The sequence below is a fragment of the Alosa alosa genome, chromosome 23, assembly GCF_017589495.1.
Source record: "Alosa alosa isolate M-15738 ecotype Scorff River chromosome 23, AALO_Geno_1.1, whole genome shotgun sequence".
Classification (NCBI taxonomy): domain Eukaryota; kingdom Metazoa; phylum Chordata; class Actinopteri; order Clupeiformes; family Clupeidae; genus Alosa; species Alosa alosa.
In genome coordinates, this window is record NC_063211.1 from 4,917,659 (window position 1) to 4,942,845 (window position 25,187).

General features: G+C 43.6%; 2 protein-coding genes across 5 annotated transcripts in view; both read right to left on the minus strand.

Moving 5' to 3' along the window:
- Nucleotides 1-397: 397 nt before the first annotated feature.
- On the minus strand, nt 398-3,577 carry otos2 (otospiralin 2). 3 transcript variants are annotated; one of them, XM_048234519.1, is made up of 4 exons: nt 3,282-3,577; nt 3,012-3,091; nt 2,198-2,221; nt 398-1,173 (listed from the first exon to the last, which is right to left on the minus strand). In XM_048234519.1, the coding sequence occupies exons 1-4, from the start codon at nt 3,389-3,391 to the stop codon at nt 725-727; spliced, it is 663 nt and encodes a 220-aa protein (XP_048090476.1). In that variant the 5' UTR covers nt 3,392-3,577; the 3' UTR covers nt 398-724. The 3 variants fall into 3 exon arrangements, with proteins under 3 accessions (XP_048090476.1, XP_048090477.1, XP_048090475.1); XM_048234520.1 differs by having other exon boundaries at nt 3,278-3,577; XM_048234518.1 differs by having other exon boundaries at nt 3,249-3,577.
- A 2,426-nt stretch (nt 3,578-6,003) lies between these two features.
- nck2b (NCK adaptor protein 2b) overlaps nt 6,004-25,187 on the minus strand; it is a 56,721-nt gene continuing 37,537 nt past the window's right edge. For both annotated transcript variants that reach the window (XM_048234522.1, XM_048234521.1), the window contains 2 exons: nt 9,701-10,518; nt 6,004-7,593 (listed from right to left, as the gene is read on the minus strand). In XM_048234522.1, coding sequence (XP_048090479.1) covers nt 7,315-7,593; nt 9,701-10,518 — 1,097 coding nt within the window. In that variant the 3' untranslated portion in view covers nt 6,004-7,314. The remainder of the gene's footprint in view (nt 7,594-9,700; nt 10,519-25,187) is intronic.

The following is a 25,187-nucleotide window of genomic DNA, read 5'->3' on the forward strand; positions in this document are numbered from 1 at the left end:
GAGCATCAGAGAACAGGAAAGAATAAGTCTCCAGGCAGCGCTCCTCGAGCCCTTAAGCTGCACATTCCTTTGGGAAGGTGGGCCACACCTGTGATCTGCCTTGCAAAGAGTCACAGAGAACCAGTCGGAACCAGTCAGAGGAGTCAGGCGCTCATACAGGACAGGAGTGATAGGCAGTTCACATAAGACACACAATTATATATTATCACATATTGTGCAGTTGTTTTAATCTGTGTTTGTGAGATTTTCACAGTTCAGTTTTTACAATGAGATGCTGTTATGAACTTTTAACTGAAAAAAAAAAGGTTTCATCAAGCCTCAGACAACGGCATTGTTGTTTTTCATTATTTGCTTACAAAAAGTAACACAGAACATTTTGTAATTTTTGAACGCCACATTTGTTGTTAAGATGTTTTTATTGTCAAACACAGCATTTGTTCTGGTCAAGAATCTTCGTTCAATTCCACTGACCAAATATTCCCAAATGGTCACGATATAGCCAACATTATGCACTACCTCCAGAAGAGGTAAGGCCTTATTCATAGTCTACGCAAGCTACATGAATGCACCCAGCTATGCAAGGAGGGTTTGGCAACTATTTAAGAGTTTGTTTCCAAAACGCTATATCTCAATTTTTTAAAACATTAATAACTCATGTTATTTAATTGCATATTTCAGGTACTATCAATAAAATTGCAGTTGTGTTGCTTTGATTTAATAAATATCAATCAAATAACAATAACCCAATTACAATTCTACTGAAATTACTTAGAAAACAATATTTAATGATAAAATGGAGGATATAGCGTTTTGGAACCAAATTCTTCCTTTGCATAATGTGTTGTCCAATGAGACACTTCAGCTTTGCATTGTCAACGGCATCTGCGTTGCTTGTGTAGAGTATGAACCAGCCCTGAACGTCCTTTTGGGGTCCTAGCTGGAGAGACCTGAGAGAGGCCGAGCCTGGGATGGGGGGGGGGGGGGGTGTTGTTGTCCTACTCCTCGGGGGGGGGTCGTAGCCCAGGCGGCTGGCAGAGGGGAAGTGGGCCCAGAAGGTCCTGGCGAGGTCCTCGATCTTGTCGTAACCGGCGTGGGAGCGCAGCTCCTCCACCCAGCCGAAGAAGTCGGAGGAGGTCAGGGCCCAGTTGGGCATGCGATGGGTCTCACGCACACCTGCTCACAGCCAATCAGAGAGGAGGGGGAGACATATGGTGACCAATCCCATGGATGTATTTTCTAAGCTGTCTATTAGTTTGGTTGTATTTCCTAGGAATTCTCTCCCTTTATTATGCATTTTAAGCACATTGATAATGCATTATATTGTGGTACTGAGTAGTAAGCACCATGTGTAATGCATCACAAAACAAACTGTGGCAGTTTCCTGTTTGCAATGATGTTTAAATTCAATGGAAACATTTAATACACTTGATAGGATACAGTGGGAATGTTCACTTTATTATAATTATGATGGCAATTATAAATATCACATCTGCACTGGACTGTATAATTATAATCATAAAGTACTTTATGCAGGCTTTGAGTAAAGCGATATTAGAGGTTACAGAAGTTCATGCAAAGATAAACCCTTAAATCAATTAAAGTCTGCAAAACACGTTATACACATTATATCTTATGAAGTTATAAATGCAATCATTATTCATGTTACAGGGTTCCCAAACATTCCTAAACATCCCAACACATAGTCTGAGACACACATCAAGGTTAATTGCCCTTTCCAATATATAAAACATATAAAAGTTCATGACTCAATCAAATAAACTTCCAAAGGCCTGGATTTATTTTCCTCCAATTCACACAACTTTCGAGGATTTCAAGGAACTGTGAGAACTCTGAAATGTCCACATCCACTGGGACTTTCATGCCCTTTGAAGTCTTTAAAGAATGTGAAGGTCTGTTTTGTTAGTGAAAATCTTTACATGGTTTTGAAAATTGGCACTTGTACTATATCCTGAGAGTCCATGAAGGACACAATGATGAATGTCCGAACTCCAAAGCTTTCGCGTGATGGTGAGAGGGGGAACATGGCAGAATGAAAACGGAAAGGTACATGCAGTTTTTATTTCCCTCTACTCATGTTATAGCCACCCCCCACCCACAGACACAGGCACCCTCCAGCAGACCCAGGCCGACCAATTCTACATGCTGTGAGTGAAAGTAAATGTCAAGAATCACTCACCTGAATCCTCGCTGCACTTTACTTCTGCAGAGACAATTGTAAGAGGGGGGTGGTGGTGGTTAAAGACTAATGATCCTTTGGACATTGTGGTCAACATGTTATCCATCATTTCAATTCAATGGAAGCACAAATGCAACAATCAGCATCATCACTTCTGCCCAGGCCACACATTACATGGGTTGACCTCTAAAATAAAATAAAAATGTTTTATTCACGTTTACTCTTTTCTCTGAGGTTTAATGAGCCTGTCAGATCCTAAACCTCACTTTTAGTCCACAGCTACCTTCTTACACAGAGACATACTGTAGGTATATCCATTGACAAAATGCATTTGTATAAAGGCAGAGGAAGAAGACTTCAGCGTGAGCTTGGCAGTTGACCTTTAGTGCAGGCATCTCCACCCAGAGCCAGTAGTGACAGTAATGCAGAAACTATAACAGCACATAAAACCTAAACCTCAGCAGCAGAGCACACAGCAGCAACAGTGAGGAACCGTGTACGGTTATATGGAGCTCGTGTTCCAACAGAACCGTGTCCGAATATGTGGATCTCGTGCTCCAACAGAACCGTGTACGGTTATGTGGAGCTTGTGTTCCAACAGAACACACAACATTTTGAACACTGACTTGACTTGACCACAAAAGGCTTGTTATTTATATACACTATACTGTTCAAAAGGACCAGTTTGGTCATGGTATTTGCGCTCATCTCCTGTTTCACCATAACAAGTGGCACAATAATTGTAGTATTCACAACAAGAATTTTCACAACAGGATTTTTTTTTTTTTTAATTCGTAACATCTGTCTGGCTTACCTGCCATCCAGAGGTATCCCAGCAGAAATGTGCAGAGCAGCAGGCCAAGACGAGGCATGATGATCTCTGACAAACTACAACTGTCCAGGAGAGACAACTCCATCACCAAAACACATCAACAACGTGTATGATGTCAAGCACACAAATAAAAACACCATTCCAGTAAAACCCACAGTAGACACAAAACGAAGCAAAAAAGCCTTAATATGTTAAAACATGCAGCGATGCATCAGTTACCCAGTGCAATAAACACACAGAGGTCTTACACACAGAGGCGTTTGGCTCTCCTGTTGGCAGTCGCTGAGCCGGAGTAGTGTTGTGCAGTCTGTGCTCCTCTCTGGGCTGAGAGCAGGTGTGTGTGTGTGTTTGTGTGCGCGCATGTATGTGTACAGTATGTATGGCTCAGGGCTGTGTTTGCCTTTCACATGGACGCTTCATGCGTTGGCTCCCATCTCTCTGGCTTTACGGCCTCATTCCAATGTCCACTCAACTTCTCACACCTCCTCAAGGGCATACCAGTGTTCTCAAAGAGCACCTTTGAGGAACAGAGACCTTAAGGGGTTTCAGGAGGAAATGTGAGGTCTGGCTGGGGCATGGGAACCTATAGCACATGTGGAACCTCCCATTCCCATCTTCTCCCTTCAGAGTAGACACAAACCATACAGAAAACTGTCTGGAAATGTTCAGGGTGCTATACAACACGAAGTGAATTAATAGACTACCAATACTGATACAGTATATATAATCTACACACTCACATAACTTTTAAACCTGTAAGTATTGTCATGGGAAGGTGACAGCCAGAGTGCATAGAGGTTTGGGTCAGAGGACTCAGCCTGTCAAAGGGATATTTGCATGGGACATCTTCAGTCAATAAACAAAACACACAATGCACCTTGCAGGACTTCAGAGCTGGGTTTGAGAAAGAGTGGGAATTATGGTGATGCCTGGGTGAATACATACCCAAGTTGACACGCTAATTTCTCCATTCCTGAGACATACACAAGTAGTGCGTGGCATTCTTACTGTAATAAAGGACAATCAGTGTGTCACATTAAATATAAAGAAAGTAACAAAAACAAAAAAACAAAACATTCTATTCAAGAATAGCAAACAAGTCTGTGAAGGCCTCTTGTAATATTGCACACATACCATTACACTCAAAAACAAAACCTTCACCATCAGCACACATCTTCCACCAACATTCCCCCCCAGATGAGAACACTGTGGCAGGACCTCCAGAGGCTCTCTTTCCCAGCACAGGAACCATAACGTCCCCCGTCCGCCTCATCTCCTGGGCAGACAGTGTGAGTACGCCTGGATTAAGCCTTCATCATCCGGGTGGGTTAATCCACCGAGAGCATCCCTTTGGAATGGTGGGAACCAGGCTTGGAATTTCACCATTCTGGGGGCAAGGCCACTTGGCCTTCAGTTGGGCATATTTGGTGGGGGGCACAAAGGCCACATGTCAGGGCACCAAGGCCAAAGTTAACTATACAGTAGTAGACTATAAAAATGATCAAAGTTGTATTTAGCCTATTCACTGCAGTATACCTGCATCACTGTATGAAACATTACAAAAACATGAAATGAAAACATGACATATTACATAGAACTGTAAATCATCTGACCATCTAATATTTACAGATATCTAGGCTATATATATAACATTTATTTTATATTTGGCCTGTTATGAAATCATGTATTGAACAATTTAAGCACAGCTCAGCTTTAAGAAACTCAAATAGCCTAGATGCATGCTTAGCATTTTGTGATCATTAAGGCTACTTTCACAAACTCTTAGTCAGCTGTCCTCTGATTTACCAATATCTAGGCGACATTTGTAACATTTATTTTGTATTTGGCCCGTTATGAAATCATGTGGAACAATTTAAACACATTGTAAAACTCAAAGCCCAAATTTGGAGACATCCATGTATGTCGAACTTTACTGCAAATTCAAAACTGGATTACTCTGGAACGGCTGACTGTACAGGGGACTGCTTTACACCTTGTGTTCGGTAAGGTCTCCTGTTTATTCTGATATATGGTTTGTCATGTGTTAAAGAAGGGTTCGTAAAGTATTCCACCGAGATGAATGGGTAGGGAGATCATGGGACGCAAAACCTTCAGTAGAATGTATGATTAAATTGAATTATATTATTAACTTTTTTCGCGAACCGTTCAAAACAGCAATTATCGGCTAACATCGTTTAAAAGCTGAGAAAAAGCTCTTTCATGTGATACTTGTGATGTCTGTGTGATGAATAGGCTACTTCGCGAGTGGTTCAACTGAGAATGGGTGAATTTGGACGCACTTGCGCTTTAAAAATAAATCTGACTTGACTTGACTTGACTTGAAAAACAATTACTCATTATTAATGGAAAATTAATTAATGTTCTAAAGACAACACAAGGCATCACAATAGGAAATTCAATCAAGCATGGTATCACGAGGCATTATCATGATGGTGACCGTAAGAGACGTTCCGTGGCCCAGTGTTTGTCAGTGATGTGGCGGTTCAACTGGATGGATGCGAGGCGACATTGTTATCCCAGTAGTGCGGTGTAACTACTGGGGCATTATCATGGTGGCTGTATGGGATAGAGGTCTGTGTTTATGTCAGTGATGCAGCGAGGGGACTGAATGTTGTATGGGTGGTGATAGAGCTCTGTGTTTATGTCAGTGATGTGATGATGGGACAAAAATGGCATTGTTATCCCAGTAGCGCCATCTGCTGGGGCATAACTGAATCTCTAAACCCACTACAGTCACACCGATGTGGTCAATCTCTGCACTCTGTATAGTTCCACTATGATGTGTCAACTTCATTATCGAGATCAATAAGGACTATATTCCCTCTCAGAAGACCAGGCCATGCTTTGCCTGATTTAAATGATCAAAAGCTGTGTTTTCAAGGATATGGAATACAAACAGAATTCAGTCATTTTTGCAAAAAAAAAAATCTTTTATTGAACAAATGTATCTCAATTCTACCCACACTGTATTTGCACAGTACTATACGTCTGGAACTAAATTATATACGCACCATCTTTCCTCTTTTTTAAATAGACAAACAGATGAAAACATTTTAAATAACGACGCTCAATAACATTCTGACATAAGACAAAGGAGAGGTGGGCTCTCATCTGTAGAGTCATACTGGTAAACATAATGTTTGTGTCTGTGTATATATGGATACTTTAATGCTTTAATCTGTGACCATGGATAAATACATTATACACTATAACTCTGATCTGAGGATTTCCAACAGTAAATATGAAACGTGTGTGGCGGGGGAGGGGGGAGGGGAGGGCTTCACATGAGCGACTACAAGGGTGGCACATTTGGTTGTACATCCACAAAACATTCCACTGAAAACAGAAACACACTTCCCTTGTCACTTCCATGTTTGGCCACCGTATGGCACTCTTGTCCTTTCCCTCAGATGGACGAGACGGACGGTGAGGGACGGGTCCATTTCCTGAGACGGCTCTCTCAGACTCGTGCGCTCAGCTGCTCTGCACCATCGCAGCTGCCACAGCTAGTTTAGCCTGTAAAAAATACCTGTGTGGATTTGGTTGAAAATTGTTCATACTCAAATAGTTCTTGTCATTCGACGTCACAGAGTGTTGGTGAAACTCCTCAAGAGCTTTTAGTGGGTCTGACACCTCTGAGCAGAGGGAACAGAGTAAACCTGCCCAGCGTATATGGAAAGAAACGTTTGGCTTTCCTCTCTTCGTCTCCCCTCTCTGGTCTTGAACAGCTGTACTCACAACAGTTTTTGACACACGTGGAAGTTTCCAGAACGGGAGTGCTGTTAGACTGAGAGATTCTCAGAATGTTCCACTGAGACGAGGAGACCACAGAGAGGTGAAGCCAGCAGCCAAGGCCATGAGCGTGTGCTTTAATACGGTCACTTAGTGAAGGCAAGGTCCTCTTCTCTTACACCTTCTCCATAAACCCACCCTGGGAAGGGTACACTTCTTTAAGACAAAAACAAAACAAAATAAAACAAAACAAAAAAACAAAACAATGCATATACAGGCCCCGGGACACTTTAAATAAAGATGTGAAACAGCTCGTACCGACAGTACTGCTTGTACCGTGACAATCTTTAACATCTCCAGGTCTTCACATTTGGCTCGGAGTCGTTGGTTCGTGTTTGGCTCATGGTTCTTACTGAATGTCCTCGGTTTGCTACTATGTGGTAAAAGTTCTCGGAACTGTTGCGTTTCGCCACAAGGGGGGACGTGAAAACGAGACATTGCTCTGCACAGAGTCCAATCCTAAGGCTTGCTTTCAGGCAGGGTTGGTGCGTATTTGTATGGGTATGTGTACATATGTATGTGTGTGTGTGTGTGTGTGTGTGTGTGTGTGTGTGTGTGTCAGCAGAGGTTTGACAAGGTAGAGCTTGTCCCCTTGCTCGCTGGTGAAGATGGGCGCTTTCTTGTAGTGTTCCACCAGCTCGTCCATGGTGTTGAAGCGCCGCTGGCCGATGCAGTAGACCCCCTCACACAGCTGCACCTTAAAGTGCTTGTTCTTCCCCACCGCTTTCAGGGACACTGAGAAATCACTCGGCTGGACGAGAGACAGAGAGGAGAGAGGAAAGGAGAAGAGAGGAGAAGAGAAGAGAAGAGATGAGAAGAGAGGAGAAGAGAAGAGAGGAGAGGAGGAAGAGGGGCAGGAAACGATGACAACATCCAAGAAATGGAGAGAGAGAGAGAGAGAGAGAGAGAGAATAATCCAAGAGAAGAGGGGTGACAGAGTTGACATGGTAACAGGATGGGAAAAGGGCAGAGAAAGCAAGGGGGCAAAGATGAAATTAAATTCAAATTGGATTTTAAACCAACAGCCTCCAAGAGAACCCTGTACATCTCAGAGGCGCAAACAAATCAATCTCCAGAGGAAAAGAATGCAACGAGCCATCCCAGTGGCATTACCAAACAATAAGGAAAAACCATTTTAATTTGACGCATTCATCAACCATCCCCAATTATAGAGTACTGTAATATTAAAATCATCTCATGGGTTTGTGCAATACCAACATGAAGGCCCTAAATATATTGTAATGTTATTTATTCAATTATCATTCTTTGACTGTGAGGAGAGAGCATTCCCAGATAGCCACAGCAGCCACTTCTTAATAATTTAATAACAGAGTCTGACGGAGTGTGTACATTCTTTTCCTGGGATGTGTCTGCATGATGCGCTTGCAAATACATGATCTACCATGTAATACAAAATAATCCCGACTCCTATAGGGATCCGAACTTCACATTGTAATGTGAATAAACGATTATATGAGAACATACGAGAAACAGGCATGGACACATGAGTGTAAGTGTGGGTGAAAATGATGATGGAGTCTTGAGTGAAGTGATGAGTTAGACTGCGTTACACTAGAGAGTGCCATGCTGTCTGGGGGCTCTTGAGAAGTTGTCGGCAGGATTTACAAGAGGCAGTTTTGTGAAGTTCTGCAAAAATATTTACTCATTTTTCTTAAAGCTACAATTTTGCATATGTATATTCAGTACAGCAGCATCCTTCCACCCATAGAGATGCTTAGGGTAACTGAGGGCTATTTTGTAAAAACATGTCTCATATTACAACATCCTCATGTGATGGCTTTTTAAGTCTGTGGCTGAACTACAGTAAAAGATTAGAAAGAATAAAACCATATTGTGGTGGTGTGGACTGTTGGTACTGATTTTCAACCCATATTTACGATTACATACCTGAAGTGTCGACTGCAATAGAAAATCAGTAAAGGGTTTTTCACACCAGGAAAGGCAACTATAAAGATAATTATAACAATAAAAGCTTCAACACTGACCAACGATAACGAAAGTAAGTCTCTCCATCTGTTAATGGATGAGATGGCAAAACATTTAATGGATTCTGATTGGCTCTCAGCTTTTTATCGTTCTCAAAATCATTCTGAAAGTGATCTTCAACGATGTCATTCTTCATATCGTTATTGTTGTAGTTATAGTGTATGTGTGGATGTCATCATTCATATTTAGGTAGAACGATACCCTTTTCTTGTTATTGTTATAGTTATCGTTGTTAGTGTGAATGGCCCTTAAAGGAGCGATTTGTAGGATTGTTACCGAACGTTCTGTAGGCCAAAATCCAAACACTGGTGAATGTTCTCAACACTACCAGACGCGAGCCTCTTTTGGATTGCCAGATGCAATGAAGACTTAGCTAACGTTAGTTGACCTGCAGCTGCTTTAACGTTTCTCCAACCATGACCCAGCTACACATTACGGAAACAGTGAAAACAAAAATACCTCTCTAACCAACGTAACATATTTAGCTCTCCACTTCATTTGTTTCTTGTTTTACTTTTGGAAATGTGCCTGCCTCTCGTAGGCGTTCATGACTACAACAGACAGCAAGTTGACAGTTGGCCTTTGCTAATTTGGCAACACAAATAGGAGGACACGCCAGCCAATTACTAATACGCTATTCTAGAATTAATCGTGCAAAACATAAACGAAAATTCCAAGAGATTCAGCCCCATAACTCATTATTTTCATGGGTTTTAGGGGGTTTTACGTGTTATAGTAATGTTGTCAAATAAGCCATTACTTCAATTATTTTCCATAATTTCCTACATACTGGTCCTTTAAGTCCACAGTATTTAAAAAGAGACAACTGGGCTGATACAAAAAGCACTCACCGATGACTCGCTATCTCGGACCAGGAAGTCGCCCTCTACTCCCCTCTCGTTGAGCGCACACTCCGCTTGATGCCGAGTCACTTTGCCGTAGTACCAGTCCTTCCCGGCGAACTTGCCCGTGCGCGCGGGGCCCGTCTGACTACCCGCTCCGCCCGGGGCCGGGTGGGTCAGGGTGCCCCCGGGTGCTGCCCCATCGCTCAGCACCAGCACGTAGTTCTTTGGCACCAGGCCCAGCTGGCCGCGGGCGTTGCGGCACTTCCACCACTCGGGGTCGTTCTCGGGCTTCTCCACCACCTCCATGACCTCGCCCTTCTCAAAGTTCAGCTCCTCGTCCGTCACCGAGCTGAACGGGTAGAGCGTCTGGACCGTGTGCAGCACCCCGATCTGCGACGGCTGCGGTGGCGGCTGCTGATGCTGCTGACCACCGCCGTTGCTGAGCCCGCCGCCCCTCGGTTGCTGCTGCCGCTGCGCGGTCAGGTAGCCCATTCCGGCCTCGCCGGACGCCTCCTCGCCACCCTCTTCCATCACGTAGTTGGACGGGAACCAGCCCACCTGGCCGCCGTAGCTGCCGCGCCACCAGCCGTCGCTGCACTTCTCCATGACCAGCACGCGCGTGCCCTTGACCAGCGTCAGCTCGTCGTCGCGCTCTGCCGCGTAGGCAAACTTGACCAGTGCCGGGACGTTGAGGTCGTAGATGCGCTCGGCGCCACTGCCGCCGCCACCACCGCCGCTGCTGCCGTTGGACGGGTACTCGGCATCCGTGCTCGGCGTGGGGGACGTGTCGCGCGCACTCGTCTTCCTCTTCGTCTTCCCCAGGCCTAAAGAGAGAGAGAGAGAGAGAGAGAGAGAGAGAGAGAGAGAGAGAGATGAATGCTTTCAGACAAGTTGTGGGTTGAAGTCCGGGCTGCGTCCATTGTACCCATGAGCAAGGCACTTAACCCGAGAGGCTCTCGGGAGACTGGCTCTTGGCAATAATTGCCATTTGTAAGTGGCTTTCGATGAGTGTCAGACAAACTGAATACGTTTTAGCAGTTTCTGTAGTAGACTGTTTGTTTGTTCTGGGTCTACTTCAATCTATTTTCAAAGCACAACATTACCGTGCATATTTTTAGTAAAATCACATCTGTAAGCGAGCAGATTTTCTAAGTAATCTCTGTGCTGTGTTGCTGGTGTTTACAAAGCTACTGCCTTTTAGCCAGTTTGGTCCCTAGTTTTACAACAACATCAACACCACCACCACATTGCATTTATATAATGTAACCTTGCATCAGGTACTGTCCAGGTGTCTCTACAGCAGTGAGCCAACAACAACAACAACAACAACAACAACAACAACAACAACAACAACAACAACAACAACAACAACAACAACAACAACAAATTGCATTTAAATAGCACTTTTCAAGGCACCCTAAGCGCTTCACAGTGAAGGGGGAACCTCACTGACTGCTGCTTCTTTAAGATAGTGAAAAACTGCTTATCTAACAAAATCTAACCAAGTGTTATTAATCTTATATCAAGATAAAAAAACTAGTTGGTATTGTTTTCAGTATAAAGAGACTTACCTAGAACTTTCTTGTGAAATCATTAACAAGAATTAACTTATTTTAAGACATCTCATCTTGAAAACAAGCAAATTTGTCTGCCAGTGCGTTAAGCAAATTTGTCCTAAAAACAAGCAAATTTGTCTGCCAGTGCGTTGAGCAAATTTGTCTTGATAAGACTCCTTAAAATAAGTTAAAGTCTTCTTAAATTAAGTCAAAATGATCTTTTGAGAGGGCGCTAGGTAAGTCTTTTCATACTAAAAACAATACCAAATAGATTTTTTAATCTTAATAGAAGATCAATAACACTTGGTTAGAATTCATTTTTTGAAGTGTGGTGTTTACGGTTCAGGTGTCTACAGGGCTGCCCACACAACACTACACACACCAGAGGCCTGCACAAGCTGGGTCTGGGTCATTTGCTCCATAAACCAATCGTACAAAATGGCTACATTCAGAACTCGTGAAGTAACAGTATAACACAGTGTAAGTGTATAAGGCACACAGTGTTTCTGCTGTTGCGCTGGAGAACCGTCCAACCTGGAGGAGAGGAAGAGCGACCAAGACAGGAAGAAGGAAAGAGGAGAAGAGTCGCTGTGCAGGGGGTGGGAGTGTGTGTGTGTGTGTGTGTGTGTGTGTGTGTGTGTGTGTGGGGTGCAGCACAGTAGCAATGCAGTCGTACATTCCTCATAGAGAGAAGAGAAATAACTTTCCACTGACAAAGACAATCATTTGGGTTACCATAGCAGCAAGCACCAGTCAACACAGCACTGCTGTTTCACACTACTCTCCCAGGTCCTATCTCAGTTCTCACTCTAAACAGATAATGACCAACTAGACGGCAACATTGCATTCTGGATACAAAAACTCAAATACAAAAAAGTAAAAATATCAGTAGTGATAGTGGAATTTTTGCAGGCAAGAAGCTGTGGACTTGTTACATATATGCAGTTCCATTTGAATTCAACACCAGTCATTCCTCATCAAGCTGTGGGCTTGTTACATGTGAGTTGCGTGTGCGCGCGCGCGTGTGTGTGTGTGTGTATTGCGTGCATGTGTGTGCATCTGTGTTGTTACATGTACACTACCAGTCAAAAGTTTGGAGAAAAGTTTGCAAAAGGGTTCTCAACTGTTATAGAAAGAAATGGCTGATCTTAAATGCAATATCTAGATTGCCCATTATCAGCAACCATTCATCCAATGTTGCAAAGGCACATTCTGTTTACTAATCTGATATCATTTTAAAAGGCTAACTGAGCAAACATTGAAGAACCCTTTTGCAATGATGTAAGCACATAATGTAATCTGAAAACTGCTGCCCTGAGTAAAAAACAATGCAACTGATCTCATGGAATGGAAATTTGTGTCTACAAACTTGACTGGTAGTGTATGCAGTAATATTTGCATTCAACACCAGTCATTCCTCATCAAGCTGTGGACTTGTTACATGTGTGTTGCATGCACGTTGCATGCACATGTGTGTGTGTGTGTGTATTGCGTGCATGTGTGTTGCGAGTGCATGTGTGTGCATCTGTGTTGTTACATGTACTGTATGCAGTAACATTTTGTATTCAACACCAGTCATTCCTCATCAAGCTGTGGACTTGTTACATGTGTGTTGCATGCACATGTGTGTGTGTATTGCGTGCATGTGTGTTGCGAGTGCATGTGTGTGCATCTGTGTTGTTACATGTACTGTATGCAGTAACATTTGCATTCATCATTACAAATGTAGGAGAGGGATGAGTAATGTCAGTCATTCCACATCCCTCTCCTGTAACCCTACTTCCTGTCCTATATCCTCTCCAAGTGCCGAACACAGATGCCAAGTATTTATTACCTTTAGGCGGGGATCACATCAGCCAGCGGCAAGCGGCAAACGTAACACAACGCTCAGACCATAATAAGTTTAGTCTCGTTCTTAAGCAACACAAACGGTTTGTCAAATGAATACGCTTGCGTTGCGCTTTGAAAGTTGAACCAAGTTCAACGCTCAGCTTGTTCAACGCTAGCGTTACGCCAGCGTTGCCACTGTTCCGCTGCCGAACCATAGAGAACTATAGGAAACCTGCCGCTTGCCGCTGGCTAATGTGCTCCCCGAGCGCCACTGTTGTAGCAGGCAGCTCACTGCACCGGGATTGTGCTTCACCTCACTGTGTGCTGAGTGTGTTTCACTAATTCACGGATTGGGATAAATGCATGAGACCAAATTTCCCTCACGGGATCAAAAGAGTACCTATACCTATAGACCCTTTCAACAATAAAAACAAAAACAATGCTTGAACGTTCTATTTGGTTCCTCTGCATTAAGATAACATATGGAATGTTAAAACGGAAGTCTTGTGGGGTCAACTATGATGCTGATAATGGAACTCTTGAAAGGGTCTATAGACCCTTTCAACAATAAAAACAAAAACAATGCTTGAACGTTCTATTTGGTTCCCAATCTACTTCCTCTGCATTAAGATAACATATGGAATGTTAAAACGGAAGTCTTATGGGGTCAACTATGATGCTGATAATGGAACTCTTGAAAGGGTCTATAGACCCTTTCAACAATAAAAACAAAAACAATGCTTGAATGTTCTATTTGGGCCCCAATCTACTTCCTCTGCATTAAGATAACATATGGAATGTTGAAAAGGAAGTCTTGTGGGGTCAACTATGATGCTGATAATGGAACTCTTGAAAGGGTCTATATCTTAACCCTTAAAGGTGTAGGTTTTTGAACATTCTAAGTTCCGCAACAATTGAAGGTTCTAAAATTCTATGTTGAATTCAATGAACCCAGATATTATTTAGAATGTTAATTTCCCAACATTCCCTCCTTTAAGGGTTAAGGGCTACAAGTCACTGCCTGGCTCATCTACACACAGCAGAGGACTGTCCTCCGGTCAGCAGAAATCCCACCATCCTGTCTCTGACCTCCTCTGTTCTTCATGCCTGGCTGCTCCTCTACCTCAGTGGAGTTCTGTGTGTGTGTGTGTGTGTGTGTGTGTGTGTGTGTGTGTGTGTGTGTGTGTGTGTGTGTGTGTGTGTGCATACGTGTGTAGCTCTCTGTGTGTGTGCGTGCATGTGAATGTGTGTGCGTGCATGTATATATGTATGTGCGTGTGTGTTGTGTGTGCATGTGTGTTGCGCGTGCATGACGTGTGTGTGTGTGTGTGTGTGTGTGTGTGTGTGTGTGCATGTGTGTTGCGTGTGCATATGTGTGTGTGTGTGTGTGTGTGTGTGTGTGCGTGCTAAGTCGCGCGCGTCGCGCGTCGCGTCGCTGTAGCGATGTGTGTGTGTGTGTGTGTGAATGTGTGTGCGTGCATGTGTGTTGCGTGTGCATATGTCTATGTGTGTGTGTGTGTGTGTGTGTGAGAATGTGTACATGTGTGTTGCGTGTGCATACTGTATGTGTGTTGCGTGTGCATATGTCTATGTGTGTGTGTGTGTGTGTGTATGTGTGTATGTACATGTGTGTTGTGTGTGCATATGTGTGTGTGCGTGTGCATATGTGTGTGTGTGTGTGTGTATGTGTGTGTGTGTGTGTACATGTGTGTTGCGTGTGATTGTGTGTGTGTGTGTGTGTGTGTGTGTGTGTGAATGTGTGTGTGCATGTGTGTTGCGTGTGTGTGAATGTGTGTGTGTGCATGTGTGTTGCGTGTATGTGTGTGTGTGAACATGTGTGCATGCGCGTGCCAGGGGGCCCCGTGGAGCAGTGGATCGTGCCAATCTTAGTCTCCCAGTCTCAGGAACAGCACCTCACATCATGACTTATTAACCCGCCGCCGAGTCTGCACACCGGCTCACTCACTCGTATCAATATTTACACACACACACACACACACACACACACACACACACACACACACACACACACACACACACACACACACACACACACCCCGCACACACACACACTCCCGCTCACACACACATCCCGTGGCCCAGGTGCCTTTACGCAAACTCCCCCAGACCTGCCCGTCACACCGTGGTCAGTTCATATCACTCAACCACATGACCGCACTCTCCGGCTCATATTCCCCCGCGGAGGAATCTCAGGCATTCAAAGAGTTAAATAGGATGCACACAAACACACATACACACACACACACACACACGTCCGGTGCGCTGTAGAACAACACGATCCTCACACACACAAAACCCTCTGCCACCGTGCACCCTGTGAAAGGTTAGGCCGAGTTTTTTGCCCAGAATAAGAACCTTGCTAAGTGGCGAGTGAAAACGGTGACCAATATAGAACTGCAGTGACCTGGAGAAGCAGAGAGAGAGAGGTGGCCATTTCTCAAATCTATCTCCACACTTAGGCTTTTTAACGCCTCAGCCAATCACCTCCTCTCCATCCTGTTCCACTAACCAACAGGGACCTCTCTGTGTTATATGTGTGTGTGTGTGTGTGTGTGTGTGTGTGTGTTTGTGTGTGTGTGTGCGTGTGTGTTTGTGTGTGTGTGGGGGGTGTTCTTTATTTATAGCTTCCCACAAAAAGGAAAACAAGTGAACATCTCCTGCTGACAGCCTCTAAAGCCTTTATGGCATCAGCATGTAGATTGAAAAGGGAGAGGAGGAGAGGAGGAGAAGTGGAAGAGAAGGAATAACAGCAAACTGAAGTGGAGAGGAAGAGAGAGTGACTGTAGTGACAAAGAGGAGAGGAGGAGGGGAGAAGAGAGAGTGACTGTAGTGACAAAGAGGAGAGGAGGAGAGAAGAGAGAAGTGGAGGAGGAAGAGAGAGTGACTGTAGTGACAAAGAGGAGAGGAGGAGAGGAGAAGAGAGAAGTGGAGAGGAAGAGAGAGTGACTGTAGTGACAAAGAGGAGAGGAGGAGAGGAGAAGAGAGAAGTGGAGAGGAAGAGAAGGAATAACAGCAAACTCAAGTGGAGAGGAAGAGAGAGTGACTGTAGTGACAAAGAGGAGAGGAGGAGAGGAGAAGAGAGAAGTGGAGAGGAAGAGAGAGTCACTGTAGTGGCAGACAAATCAGTCCTCCTCGAGAGGCCTTCAAAACAGAAGCAAGTGCTCTTCAGGGTACATATAACACTCCACATAACACACTCGCGCAACGTTTACATTTTCCAACACACACGAGAAGGAAAACAAAAAAACAAGCAAACAAAGACACCGTAATCATTTGGTTCTGAAAACACAAGACAGCAGGCTAGGATGTGCACCACAGAGCATGGAAGCAGCTGCCCTACTTTTGGAGAACTTCATAGCACACTTTCTCCAGCAGTCCGTTTTTGATGGCTGGGTCTGTAGAGCGAGGAGAGGACAGGAGAGGGAGTGGGCAGATGGAGATTGGCAAACCTAGGGTGTCATTTCCACTGCGTGGGTGGACGCTAGCTCTTACGCGTGTGGGCGTCCTGTTTGCAGACTCCAAACCTCAAACGATTAACAGACAGAAACCCTCGTCTTCTAATACCTACCTATTTTCATACACAGATCTAGCCTGGGTTTCCACATGCTGCCATACACATGCAATTTTATTCACACTGCTAGGCAGCCTGGAATCCAAGTACCAAATTTTCACCTCAACGAAGGAAACAAATCACAGAATGGAGGGGGGACAGCAACGCGATGACGACACACTGAAGCGGTTATGAGCTACATACAGACGCATTTGATAGCGCCCTACAAACGGCTCTAGGCATTCGTAAACCACGTCTCAAATACGAGAAAATGAATGTGTAGTTCCCAGACCACATCTCAGTGGTCACGTTAGCCAGGCTAACACAGATCTGTATCCCTTTAGGACGTACCAGTGGAACAGATATAAAACAGTCGGGTCCAAAGGTAGAACACAGGAAGGAGATACAACGCTACCGTAAAGAGGCTTTCTGTTCTGATGCCACCTGCCACTGAAGTGGCGCGAAGTGACCAATTAACACAGAGAAAAAGAGCGCCATAAACTCTAATCTCTGACTCAATTAACACAGAGAAAAAGAGAGCCGTGAACTCTAATCTCTGACTCAGTGCCACAGAGAAACAGAGCCGAACTCTAATCTCTGACTCCAATTAACACAGAGAAACAGAGCCATTAACTCTAATCTCTGACTCAATTAACACAGAGAAACAGAGCCGTAAACTCTAATCTCTGACTCAGTTAACACAGAGAAACAGAGAGCTGTAAACTCTAATCTCTGACTCAATTAACACAGAGAAAAAGAGAGCCGTAAACTCTAATCTCTGATTTAATTAGCACAGAGAAACAGGGAGCCATAAACTCTTAATCTGACTCAGTTAACACAGAGAAACAGAGCCAGAACTCTAATCTCTGACTCAGTTAACACAGAGAAACAGAGTCAGAACTCTAATCTCTGACTCAGTTAACACAGAGAAACAGAGTCAGAACTCTAATCTCTGACTCAATTAACACAGAGAAACAGAGTCAGAACTCTAATCTCTGACTCAGTTAACACAGAGAAACAGAGCCAGAACTCTAATCTCTGACTCAGTTAACACAGAGAAACAGAGTCAGAACTCTAATCTCTGACCCAATTAACACAGAGAAACAGAGCCAGAACTCTAATCTCTGACTCAATTAACACAGAGAAACAGAGTCAGAACTCTAATCTCTGACTCAGTTAACACAGAGAAACAGAGCCAGAACTCTAATCTCTGACTCAATTAACACAGAGAAAAAGAGAGCCGTGAACTAATCTCTGACTCAATTAACACAGAGAAACAGAGCTGTAAACTCTAATCTCACCCACTAACACAGAGAAACAGAGCCGTAAACTCTAATCTCTGACTCCAATTAACACAGAGAAACAGAGTCAGAACTCTAATCTCTTACTCAGTTAACACAGAGAAACAGAGTCAGAACTCTAATCTCTGACTCAATTAACACAGAGAAACAGAGCCGTAAACTCTAATCTCTGACTCAATTAACACAGAGAAAAGAGAGCCGTGAACTCTTAGCCCTGACTCAATAACACAGAGAAACAGAGCTGCAAACTCTAATCTCTGACTCAATTAACACAGAGAAATACTGTGAACTCTAATCTCTGACTCAATTAACACAGAGAAACAGAGTCAGAACTCTAATCTCTGACTCAGTTAACACAGAGAAACAGAGCCAGAACTCTAATCTCTGATTTAATTAGCACAGAGAAACAGGGAGCCATAAACTCTAATCTCTGACTCAATTAACACAGAGAAACAGAGCCGTAAACTCTAATCTCTGACTCAATTAACACAGAGAAACAGAGCCGTAAACTCTAATCTCTGACTCAATTAACACAGAGAAACAGAGCCAGAACTCTAATCTCTGACTCAGTTAACACAGTGGAACAGATATAAAACAGTCGGGTCCAAAGGTAGAACACAGGAAGGAGATACAACTACCCGGAAGAGGTTTCTGTTCTGATGCCACCTGCCACTGAAGTGGCTGGCAAGAAAAGACCAATTAACACAGAGAAAAAAGAGCGCCATAAACACAGAGAAACAGAGCCAGAACTCTAATCTCTGACTCAGTTAACACAGAGAAACAGAGAGCTGTAAACTCTAATCTCTGACTCAATTAACACAGAGAAAAAGAGAGCCGTAAACTCTAATCTCTGATTTAATTAGCACAGAGAAACAGGGAGCCATAAACTCTAATCTGACTCAATTTTGTTTTTACTTAAAAAAACACTAGAATTACTGTCTAAAAAGGACCTGCTTCACAAATCAGTTTTTTTCCAAGAACATATCTCTAATGTCTAAAATGGACAACACACACACACACACACACACACACTATATGTATTATACACAGTATAAAACAACTCAAATCTTGTTCTTGATGGCTGCAGGCTTAGTTTAATTTTCTGCATTAATACAACCCCAAAACAGAAAAAGTTGGGATGTTGTGTAAAATGTAAATAAAAACAGAATGTCATAATATAGAAGTCTTGTAAACCCATATTTAGCAGCAAAAAGGACATAGACAACATATCAAATGTTGAAAATGAAAATTTGGACTATTTCATGGAAAGTATATGTTCATATTGAATTTGATGCCAGCAACATGTTCCAAAAAAAGTTGGGACGGGAGCATGTTTACCACTGTGCTGCTTCACCTCTTCATTTAACACAATTTTGTAAATGTTTAAGAACTGAGGAGACCTTTTGCTACAGTTTTGAGTATGAAATGTTGTCCCATTACTCCCTGATATAGGATTTCAGTTGCTAAACAGTATGAGGTATTCTTAGTCATGCTTTTCATTCCATTATGCACCTAATTTGACAAATCTGCACTGCAGACATGCCATCTTAGCACCTGGACTCTTCCTCTATGGAGAAATACTATTTAAGTACAGGTATGTGCAGAATTTATTTTGGCATTGTTTTTCTGAAATATTCAAGGTTGTCCCTGGAAAAGACATTGCCTAGATGGCAGTATATGTTGATCAAAACCTGTATACATCATTCAGAATTGATTGTGCTTTGCCAAATGTGCAAGATGCCCATGCTGTTGGCACTAATGCTCCTCCACACCGTCATAGATGTTGGATTTTGAACTGAGCACTAAAACAAGTTGGATAGGTTGGATACATGGATAGGCCCCCTCCTCTTTAGCCCAGATGAGTCCATGATTTCAAAAACGAAAGGCAAACTTTGATTGGTCTAACCACAGGACCTTTTTACACGTTACCTCAGTCCATTTTAAACAAGCTCAGGCCCAGATAAGAGGGTGGAATTTTCTGTATCATGTCTCAATACAATTTTAGCTATTACAATTGTGGCTGTAGTTTTGGAATTAAGTATCAAACTGGGCACATAGATAATGGTCATCAGAGATTGTCTTGAGCTAATACAATGACAGGTCTGGAAACAGGTCTGGTGTTGATGCAGTGCCATCTGAGGTCCAAAAGACCACGGCCATCCAATTTGTTTTTCAGATATTTCCCTTGTTTGCAAAGATTTCTCTGGATTCTCTGAATGTTTTAATAATATTATGTCCTGTAGATGATGAACTCCCTAAATATGTCACAATTTCATGTTAAGAAGCATTAAAATGACATTGTTTCATCATTTGTGCACACAGGTTTACACAGAGTGATAAATACCCCTACATCTTTATTTCTAAGAGACCATGTCTCTCTTGGATGGTCTTTTTCATACCCAATCGTGTTGCCAGTTACCCTAATTAGTTATGAAACATTCTTCCTTTTGTTTTCTTTATCATTACACAACTTTTCCAGCATTTTGTTACCCCCGTCCCAACTTTTTTTGAAACATGTTGCTGGCATCAAATTCAAAATTAACATATATTTTCCATGAAATAGTCAAATTTCTCATTTTCAACATTTGATAATATTGTCTGTGTCCTTTTTGCAACTAAATATGAGTTTAAGAGATTTGCAGATTATTACATTGTTTTTATTTACATTTTACACAATGTCCCAACTTTTTCTATTTTGGGGTTGTAGTATGCTAGGATTCCTCCTGCCACACATGCTGGGGAGATGCTTATTTTGTGCAAACATACGTCACCCTTTATGGAAAATAAATCCAGATAATCATCTGCAAATACAGAGAGGTCAAGATGTCAATCAGCTCGACGGAACTGGTAGTTTTCCTTTCAGAGTTCAACATCAACAGTGAAATCTGAGAACCAGCACAAACTAGGTTTCACAAAGCTGTGTCCCTCTGCTTCCTCTATATGAGTGTAAATTGACGGAAAGAGTCAACCATCACCTCCATGTAAAGGGTGGCATCATTTCCTTACAGGCACATCAACCTGTCTAATTAGCCTGATCTGTCAAGCACTAAGCAGGCCAAATCATGCCATGATTGCAGGATATGACAAACCGCAAACAGATTGGAACAGCCTTAAATGCAGCTTGGAGGATCTTTATTCTTCCAAAATCGCTCATTCAAAGGCTGTAAACAGGCTAGTTACCGCCACTTTATTATAGCCTGGTTTGCTGTACTATTTAACTTGAGTAAAATGAGTTAAAGTCGTTGCCTTTGTTTAGGGCTTGTCCATGACTTTGAACGTGGATTACTGTAGCCCATGAACACTTGTGTGACAACATATTGGGCAAATACAGTAAAGAGCAACCATTCATAAAGAAACAGCTAGTCTCTACATTGCAGGTCTCTCTTTGTCCCCCTCCTCCCTCTCCACCTCCTCCTTCCCCTCCACCTCCTCCTCCTCCCCCTCCACCTCCATCTCATCCACCACTCAGCGAAGGCCAAATGTGAAAACTGACTCCAGATCAGCCAGCCACCACAGCTATTAGGCGCCCGCTTTGTCCCCCTCCTCCCTCTCCTCCTCCTCCTCCTCTCTCTCCACCTCCTCCTCCTCCCCCTCCTCTCTCTCCACCTCCCCCTCCTCCCTCTCCCCTTCCTCCTCCTCCCTCCCCCCCTCCTCCTCATCCTCCTCTCTCTCCACCTCCCCCTCTCCACCTCCTCCTCTCTCTCCACCTCCTCCTCCCCCTCCTCCTCCTCTCTCTCCACCTCCCCCTCCTCCCTCTCCCCCTCCTCCTCTCTCTCCACCTCCTCCTCCTCCCTCTCCACCTCCTCCTCCACCTCCTCCTCCCACCTCCACCACTCAGCGGAGGCCAAATGTGAAAACTGACTCCAGATCAGCCAGCCACCGTGGCTATTAGGCGCCCACTCCTGAAATATCGGCCTGCTGATGTCAGCATGCTACAGTGACAGCGTCCAGCCCCTGTGGGGAGGTTTGGGGGCCGGTTCTGCACAAGCGCACGCACACGCACACACACACACACACCTCCAGTATGTTTCCTCCAGGAGGCTAGTGGCCGGGCCCACGGGCCAACAGGCCCACGGTCACTGAAACACACACACACACACACACACACACACACACACACACACACACACACACACACACACACACACACACTCTGCACACTCTTGGTTGCAGACGCCGATGACTCCGAAAACCAACTCTGCACAGAAGTCATGACGAAAATAATTTGGTTTAGCGAAGCAGGCAGTAGAAGTGCAGAGCTGGATGATTAATCTCTTTTCCCCTCTCTTCATGAGTTCTGCTTTTCCCCCTCCTGCTCCCATCCCATCATTCCCTCACTTTCAATGTCCTGTCTGACCACCAAGTGGTGCACACTTATTACGGAAAAATGTACGGTCTCCCATTTCAAAAATAGATTTTTTTTTTTTTTTAGAAATGGGACCCATCCTTTGCAAACTATATTTTTTGATGGAAAGCTACAGGTTCATCAGGCCTACATGTACATGCTAATCTGCAACTGAGCATGGATAAATACATGATAATCCCAAACACAATGAATCATGCCTTTCTGAAGTCATGCCATAACATGAACCAACAGAAAAACAATTTACTTGCCTCATCATTTCACCCAAAAAGCATAAAGCACATTCAATAGTAAATTAACCCAAAGCAACCATTTTTAAAGTCTTACATGGTCTTGGTCTGTGCGATCAAAAACATCTAGGCCACAAGCATTCATTTCTTCATCCTTCAAAACCATGAGAAGTCTTTCAAGCTTTTTTTCACGAGTCAGACTTAACATGGACAAACCAGGAGAGGCATAGTTGAGGGACACGTGGTTAGGTTCAATTTAGCTGAGTGTACTGCTGTTGAAAGTGAAGATAAATGGACTCCATTGACTGTGCATCTACCAAATTCACAGTCGTCATGAGATTCCATTTGCACGGCATAAGGCCTCCCCCCCGCCCACACTGCCTGCCCACACTGCCTGACCACACTGCCTGACCACACTGCCAAACAAAATGGCAGCACACACACATTGCTATCAGGGTGCCGCAGGAAAAGAACAATGGCTACTGCCAAAATCTGGATTATCTTAATGGCCAGAGAAAAACAAAAAAACACAAATGCATGCACACACACATGGTCATGTATCGTGGCTTTTAGACATCCGAATCAATGCAACGATCAATGGCCACTAGGAAGCCTCTGGACATCTTTGGTAACTAAAAAGTATACTCAGAAATCACGGGTGTATAGTAAGGCACTGGCCGTTTTTTTTTTTTTTTTTTTTTCCCCACACTGTAGGTCTAAACTGAAACAGATGAAACCAAACAGAAAGAAAACATTTAAACTCTAAAAACCATAGACTGTATATACAGTCTATGGTTTTTAGAGTTTAAATGTTTACATATATATACAGTCTATGCTAAAAACAGCTGGTTTTGTCAAAAGACATTTATCACCATTCTTAAATATCTCTAAGAGTTATGTTAAGTGAAAATGCCACCATAGCAATCCCAGAACATACAATTCTGATGTGTAGCTTTGTATACACCATACACAGTCAGGATTCTATCAACATTCTAGCATTCCATCAAAACCATTAGCCATCACATTATCTCATTGGTGGGTCAAAACACAAGCACTCCGACACGGCGTAACACAAGCATGATAAATGCACTCCGCTAGCATGATGGCATGAACAGCGCAGAGCGCTCTGTGTGACCCTTGACGGCTCAATTCACTCAGTTAGATGCCTTTCATCTGCTTGCGCAAGCCTCATCTTAAAGGAACACGCTAACCTTTGGGGAAATTAGCTAATTTGCCATCTACTCCCAAGTTAGATCAGGAGACATTCCATACCCATCTCTTCTGCTGTGAGCTCTTCTCATGACCCAGTTTAACACTGTTAGCCTAGCTTAGCATAATTCACTGGAAATGGGTTGTTCCAGTTAGCCTATAACCCACTTCCAGTAAATTATGCTAAGCTAGGCTAACAGTGTTAAACTGGGTCATTGCATTATTGCACCCACAGAGAAGAGAAGGGCATGTACGCATCCTCTTATCTAAGTTGGCGTGTTCCTCTAACCCTTAAAGGTGTAGGCATTTGTAACATTGTAAGTTCCGCAACAATTGAAGGCTCTAAAATTCCATGTTGAATTCAATGAACCCAGATATTCTTTAGAACGTTCATTTCCCAACATTCCCGTCGTTTGCAGCGCCAGCGCGACAGAGGGGGACTGTGGCGGCAGCGTGTGTGGTGTCGGGGCGACAGAAGAGGGCATGCGTCAAGCAGCTGACAGACTCACGGCCCCCCAGGCAGCAAAACATCAATTACTCTCCACTTACAGATTATGTGTCGGCTGGAAAGAGGGCCTTAGCGCTCTACTGGACCGCAAGTCAGATGAGCCTGCCCACTGCTAGATAAACAGCACCGCTGGCCCAACGCCAGGCTTGCACTAAATACATTTTCTCAAACGGGGTGACTGACTGCATGTGTGAATGTGTGTGTGTGTAAATGTGTGTGCTGCGTCAGTGTGTACTGTATGTATGTGAGTGAGTGTGTGTGTGTGTGTGTGTGTGTGTGTGTGTGTGTTTGTGTGAGTGTGTATGTAAGTGTGAATGTGTGTGGTGTGTGTGTGTGTGTGTGTGTGTGTGAGTGTGTGTGTGAGTGTGAGTGTGTATGTAAGTGTGAGTGTGTGTGTGTGTGTGTGGTGTGTGTGTGAGTGTGTATGTGAATACGAGTGTGTGTGAATTTGTGCGTGTCTCTGTGTGTGTGTACATTTCATTTCGGCTCTTCAAAAAAGACCTTATGAATGAATGCACACTGAACCAGAGCAGGGCAGAGGCCAACAGCCGGACTAGGGGAAGCTTATTCTGGGTAGTTATCTCTTCCTAAAGCACCATGGTCCACTGGGTCATTAGGCACCAGCACAAAGAAGCCCAGGCTATTAACTGCCCTGCCTGGTTGACAACCCCGCAATTAAGTGGCATCTTATCTGCCACGTGGTAAGGGAAATAGAGACTGTTTGAACAGTACTCAATTGTGTCTGTATATGAATACGTTTAATTGTGTCTATAGAAGAAAACTCAATATGCTGCAATGACTTCGCCAAATACACTAAAGAGCACTCTTAGCCTTGAAGGCACATGGGTGGTGAGGCATTTAAAGTTTTAATTTGCAAATTAAAGGTCATTTATTTAGTGCAAACTCTCACCTATTCATTCTCCTT

Coding starts and splice junctions, on each gene's coding strand:
- otos2 (XM_048234518.1), bottom strand. CDS start 3,391: ATGCGCGCACACAAACACACACACACACCTGCTCTCAGCCCAGAGAGG. Junction 2,222..3,011: donor GGGATACCTCTGGATGGCAG/GTAAGCCAGACA, acceptor TTGTCTCTGCAG/AAGTAAAGTGCAGCGAGGAT. Junction 1,174..2,197: donor AAAGTGCAGCGAGGATTCAG/GTGAGTGATTCT, acceptor GGCTGTGAGCAG/GTGTGCGTGAGACCCATCGC.